We start from the raw sequence: 6,446 nt of genomic DNA on the forward strand, positions 1-6,446 counted from the left end.
CTCTCTCTCTCTCTCTCTCTCTCTCTCTCTCTCTCTCTCTCACTTTCGTATGCACGTACCCCTCTCCCGCCGTTTTATCTTTTCCTCATTCTCATTATCTCTCGCACAATGTCTGACTCTCACTACATCTCAATCCTATTGCTATTATGCTATTGTATCCTCTGACAAAGTCTTTGTATTGCCGTGCTCGGAGCGAGCGTCGGCGCGGTCGACGCAACAGCGCGTCATCGCGTCGGGTCCACCGCCTCTAATGCCGATCGGATTTAGCGAGTTTGGCTAGGCCACTGATTCCTTGTTTCTAGGGGAGGAGGACGCGAGGGTCTTGACCTTGGCCGAGCAAATTATAGCCGCCCTACCCGAGAGGATCAAGAGAGAGCAATGTGACCCCCCTTCTCCGTCCTCGCCACCGCCGCCACCGCCGTTGCCGCAGCTGGAGGATGCTTTCATGGAACAAATGGTGAGACCGATATACGTGCCCCACCCACCTCTGTATTTTCATTCGCACTATCGTCTTTCCTTCCGCCTCCTCTCACGACCTCCTCCTATTGACTTTTTCTTCTTTTTGCTTTTTTATTTTGCTTTTTTCGACAATTAAGGCCACGGGCACATTGGAGCGGATTTTTTATGCTCCTCTTTCGGGCACATGGTCACTGCGAGAAGTACTATGTGCCTATTTCGTTCCTTAATCTCTTTCATTCCGATCTCTTTAACACGAACGTATTCTGTTCGAATTTATAATGCCTCATCACGTGCTTCTACAACCTTTTAAATTTTCACATTCAATATACGTGGTATCTTTAATCGCATGTATTTGTATAAAAAAAATTTGCTTCGACTATTTTTCATTCTGGAATTCGCGATTATAGGCAAGTAGTACACAGTCGGCATTACCTTAAAGCCGACGAATTAAAAAGTGCTTGGCAAAGGGGGAGCGATAATCTTGCCTATTAACTCGATGCAATTAGCCACAATTTTATAAATTAAACTGTCAATATACGGAAAAAGCTGCAATGGATAGTTTTGAAAAAAGTAACAACAACAACAACAACAACAACAACAACAACAACAACAATAGTAAAAAATAGTAAAAATTGTAAGAATTAGAATAGTAATAGTAATAGCAGCAGCGGCAACAACAATAACAAAAACAACGACGACGACGACGACGACGACGACGACGACGACGACGACGACGACGACGACGACAGCCGTGACAATGAAATGTCAATAACGACAACGATTTTTTATACTAATTTCAGTTAAATCAACAATAACGGTTTCTCACTCTTAAGCATTTTATTGGATTATTCATAGGGTTGGACAGTATAGCTGTCACGCAATCATTCGTGAATTATTATTGCCTTTATGTTATTTTCAATCTATTTGGTTATTCAGTTATCGGACGAATTGTCATTACGTACGATTTAATATCTCTTATAACGAATTGGGAAGGATCGGTAAAGAATGAGAATTCCTATTATCGCCACTCGCGGTTCTGCCTTGAAATTCTTAGTAACCACGGCCCCCTCTAACTCTCAACTCTATCGCAAAAACCTTGCCATCCTCCGTCCCCTTCATCCCTCGCCATTAATATGGTCACTGACCGGGGGCGAAGCGAGCTCTAATTGTTTTGACGACAGCCCCTCGACACCGGCGAGCTCTTCGACTCGTACCGCGAGTGCAATGGCGGCGCGGCCTCCGTCTCCGACGCGGACGCTGAGGCCAGCCCCTCCTCGCCGTCCAGCAGCTGCCTGACCCCGGACTCGCCCTCGCCCCCGCCAACTACCGCCGACTTCTGCGATTTCCTCCAACTCCAGCTGCAACTCGATAGCGGAGTCGGCTCCTCGGGCAGCAACTGCTCGACCGACAAGGTCATCGGGAGCGCGGCAATTGGCAGCGGGACCGGGAGCGGCGCCCCCTCAAGCGGGGACGGTAGCGAGGCCGACCTCAGCAGGCTCACTCTCTCCGACCGGGAGCAGCGCGAGCTCTACCAGGCGGCCCGCATGATACAGAAGGCCTATCGCAGCTACAAGGGCAGGCAGAGGCAGGAGGAGGCCGAGAGGCACGCGGCCGTGCTCATACAGCAATATTATCGCCGGCATAAGCAGTACGCTTATCACAGGTAAGACTAGCCAGGGTACGTCGCTCTTCCCTCGCCGGCTCACCTCCAAGGTCGATAAGCCCTTGGGGTCGTTTAGTCGGATGGCTTGACTCGTGATCAGGGGCGCACGACGCGTCGCCCAATGGCTACACGGATTTCACCTCCTAACGCGTAACGACCTCGGATAAGATCATCGGCCCCCACCAACCAAAACCCACAAACTCGCCAAGTTTAACAGGTTATCCGTACAAATCCCAAATCCCAGGAGGATTTTAAGTAGCGATGAACGGCTTGCGGCTGGCGACTATCGACTGTCCTTGCGCGTTTAAAAGGCGAACGTCCTCGTTATCGTCCTCGAGTATTTGGCGTTTGGCGGTTAGGACTCTTCTATGGAAAAATTTTACATGACTCTGATGCAAGGGCATCGTCGAATTAGCTTGAGGCAGGTCGTAAAAAAAAAAATGATGAAAAAAGAAGGGAAAAAAAAATAATAAGCCCCCCACCCCAACCCACCACTCCAACACCACTCTCGCCCCAAGGCAGACATAGTTTATATCGAAAGTTCTTTCTCACTCGCGCGCTGATGTATTATTCGGTTTTACGGATAAGTCTTTAAAAATGGCCTATAAACGTAGCGCTAATTAGCGTTGATAAAATCTCGGAAAACGAGACGAGACGAGACGACACGACACGAGATGAGACGAGATGAGACGAGATGAGACGAGATGAGACGAGATGAGAGAGCGCATTATGTTTATAGAGCAGAGCTCCCGTTTAAGGAAGATTATAAAAAGTAAATTCCTCGTGAAAAAAGAAAAGGTGGCGGCTTTTGCCCGAGTAGTTTAAAAATATCAATGCCCTGAAAGAAGTTTAAAAAGAAGGTCAACGATAATTTGATGAAATTCTCAAGTATCGTAAAAAATGTTGTCTACTTTCTCGAGAGCCCCTTGACATCTCTCTCCCCGCGTCCATCCTAATAATTACATAATTAAACTAATTTTCTCAGCGTACGCGGACGTTCTCTACCGCACGTCTCGTCGCCTCGTCTCTATGATCGCTGCGACCTGATGTTCGGTCCGATAAATCGCGATGATAAAATGGTCGCTTAAAGTTCGGCAGTATAAGTCATAAAAAAAAAAAAACAGAAAAAAGAAAATAAAGAAGAAAGAAAAACAAAAAAAGAAAGAAAGAAGAATAGAAGAGCTCGGGAGGAAAGTTAAAAGGACGTAAGAGAGCGCTAGCGAGCGTTAAGAACTGCCGGTTCGTCCAAGAAAAGTTCCCCCGACGCCTCTACTTCTCCTCCATCCTTATAAAAAGTATTTAATATACGGTAGGGGCTCGGGGCCCGTGCCCATCGTCACCTATTCGCATTAAGGCAAAGTCTCCCCGCGGTCCCGTTTCGAAATAAGTCACGATTACCGGGCGACGAACTAGCGCACCGAGTCTGTCCCTCCACAAGACGGAGTTAACGATCCGCCGTACTCGTCGTCGGCACCGTCGGGCCACCCCCTACCCACCTGGCCTCACCCTCTCCGACCCCTGCGGTTCGCTCTTTTTACTCGACGGCCTATCCGAGTGTTGAGTCTCTGACCAGCAGGGGCAGTACAGGGAGCAGCGTTGAACTTTTAATTGCCATCGTAAATAATTCGGAAACTTTGCGGAGACTTGCTTCGTTTCTTACCGCGACAGGACGAATACGAATTTAAGCTGGCATTAAATTAATACTAGGACTTTGTAGGCTCGAACGAGCCTCCCCGTGAATCTTAGACGCCCGTTGACGAGACGGGGGACGGAAGTGTGCGGCCACCTAGAGGAGGCACGACTCCAACGGTGACGCTTCCGTTGTTGCGCGAAATGAAGCCGGCGACCTTGGGTGAGATCCTCCACGGCCGCTACTCCTTTCTCAAATTAATTGTCCCAAACGCAAATGACGATTCGGTTGTGGATTTTCGACCAAATTAAGGGCCATTTTCAGCCCGCGACCCCCCCCCCCCTGCCCTGCCCTGCCCTGCCCTGCCCTGCCCTTTCTTACGGACACTTTCGTCCTTGACTCGACGCTAGTAATCTAACTGGGGCCGGATATATTGCCGTCCCCTTTAATCAAGTAATTCGCAATTTTTATTTCTAGTATAAACTTTAATAATGCTGATTTAAGTCAATTTAATGCCAGGCGTTATGTTATATAAGGCCCACTCCAGTCTGCCCACTCCAGTCGAACGTTCATACTTTATTCTCGTAACAATATTAAAATGAACTTTTACATTTAACGGAGAAGAGGGATTTGATCAGTGAACCACTTCGGATGTAATGTCCAGCGCCCATTTTTCATCCCCTTTTTCTTCCTCGGTCTTTTTCCTTTTTATTTTCTTATTATTTCTTTCTCTAAAGCAATAGGCTTTAAGCTGGCTGACTTATAATCCACACGGATAATACATAAGAGCCTTTTCAATGCAGCTTTATTGTTAGTGCAAAATTCCCTGCTCTATAAACATTCAATAAAACAAAAACAAAAACAAAAAAAAACAAAAAAAAAAAAAATAAAAGAAAACTAATTTTCGTAGTTCAGTATTTATCGGTGTATTAGTTATAACGGGAAGTAAATAGCATTGACAATAATTACGACAATTGCCTCGAAAAATGAGCGGCAGAAATTGCAAATTTTGATGAACAAAGAAATTTCGTTATATTGAAGTATTTGGAAATATGAGATAATAAAAGTAAGGATGACTATTGTAATGTTGTAATATTGTAATATTATAAAGGATAAACGGCAAGATATTATGATATGGAATATTAATTGAATCGGATAATATTTGTATTCGTATCCTCTGCTAATAAAGGATACAAAACGAGGATAGAAATTTCCTTAATGCGGGCATACTGGAGTTAAAGAAAGGCAGTTGAAGAAATTAAATAAAATCTTTGCGATAATTTGTTGATATTCACAGTATTCGAATCTAACAACTCAGCGTCCTTCGCCGTCTTGATTTAATATTAAAAAGTGTTAATTTATAAATAAGAGGAGAAAAGACAAAGATATTACAATTTCCCTTAAAGATTAAAATTTTCTCTTACATAATATCAATAAAATAATTTCCAATGAGTGATGCGATTACATTAATAAGACAATGAAAATTGTCGATTAAACAGATTTTGATATTATAATCTTCAAATTAATAATTTATAATTGTGTGGCCTAGCGTACTCAAATAATGCTAAATTTTAATCTTTTACATATACCGAGAAAGGCATATTATAAAAGCTCTATCTAATGCCTCTCACTACTACAATTATATAACTGAATATTCAATGGAGACTAGCAAACAAGCGAAACTCCAAACGAAGCGATAATTTCTCAAGAATATCGATACTTTTTCGCCGCCTATAAGCCTACACGAACATTTTCTTTATTTAGCCATTTCGTAAGATTTGCCATTTAGTTTCAAGATATAGTGATCGATGGATAGATAGAGTTAGGGAGTTAGAGAGAGTTAGAGTTAGAGAGTTAGAGTTAGAGAGAGAGAGAGAGAGAGAGAGAGTGTGTGTGTGTGTGTGTGTGTGTGTGTGTGTGTGTGTGTGTGTGTTTGTGAGGGGAAGCTGCTTCGTTGAGTCAAGCCTCTTTTTACTTCCGTTCAGCCCGCATTAAACATTGCCCCGATACATTCGCAACACACCCGGGTAATATCCTAATGACAATATCCATCGCGACTTTGATGATCCGAGGTCGGCTTACAAATCTACGAAAGAAGGTGCGAATGTCGGGAGGCTTACGGCCTCGCTTCGACAGACCCGAAAATGTTCATAGGGCCCTACGAGCGCCTAAAAGTGAAAAGCGCTACTCTGCACGCAGGCAAGCGACGAAGGCCGCCCTGGTGATCCAAAACAACTACAGGAATTACCGGGCTCGTCCGGGTGCGACGACGAGCGCCAGGCAGCAGGCGGTGCACCAGCAGGCGGCGCACCAGGCTGCCCGGAAGATCCAGCAGTTCATGCGGCAATCGAAAATCAAGTGAGTTGACGCGAGCGCCGAGGCTGAATCCGGACTCCTCGACTGCTCGCGGCCATTCGCCCGACAAAATTCCCCTCCTCACCTTTGAGCAATCGCTCCTTACTCCCTACGTGCCCCAACTAAGGCACTGGTAGCGCGTTCGACGAGTCTCTCCAACCCCTCCCCCATTCACCCTCCCTCATCGCCGTACACGCACACCCACACCAGCTGGCAAAGCATCGTTTTGACCGAAAGGAGTGGAGCAAACCCGAGCGGTTACGGAAAACTCTTTGCGGCTGCGTATTTATCGGTCGTGAATGTAAAGCAGCAGCCCCTATTGAATGACGGGGGGGGGGG

At 45.6% G+C, this 6,446-nt stretch overlaps 1 protein-coding gene across 1 annotated transcript in view; it reads left to right on the forward strand.

Annotated features, from left to right (window-relative positions):
- Positions 1-6,446, forward strand: part of Camta (Calmodulin-binding transcription activator) — a 19,917-nt gene that overhangs the window by 11,027 nt on the left and 2,444 nt on the right. The window contains exons 6-8 of the mRNA XM_011502611.1: positions 303-457; positions 1,641-2,122; positions 5,952-6,110. Coding sequence (XP_011500913.1) covers positions 303-457; positions 1,641-2,122; positions 5,952-6,110 — 796 coding nt within the window. The remainder of the gene's footprint in view (positions 1-302; positions 458-1,640; positions 2,123-5,951; positions 6,111-6,446) is intronic.

The sequence above is a fragment of the Ceratosolen solmsi genome, unplaced genomic scaffold (genome assembly GCF_000503995.2).
Source record: "Ceratosolen solmsi marchali unplaced genomic scaffold, CerSol_1.0 scaffold39, whole genome shotgun sequence".
In the NCBI taxonomy this organism is placed as follows: Eukaryota; Metazoa; Arthropoda; class Insecta; order Hymenoptera; family Agaonidae; genus Ceratosolen; species Ceratosolen solmsi.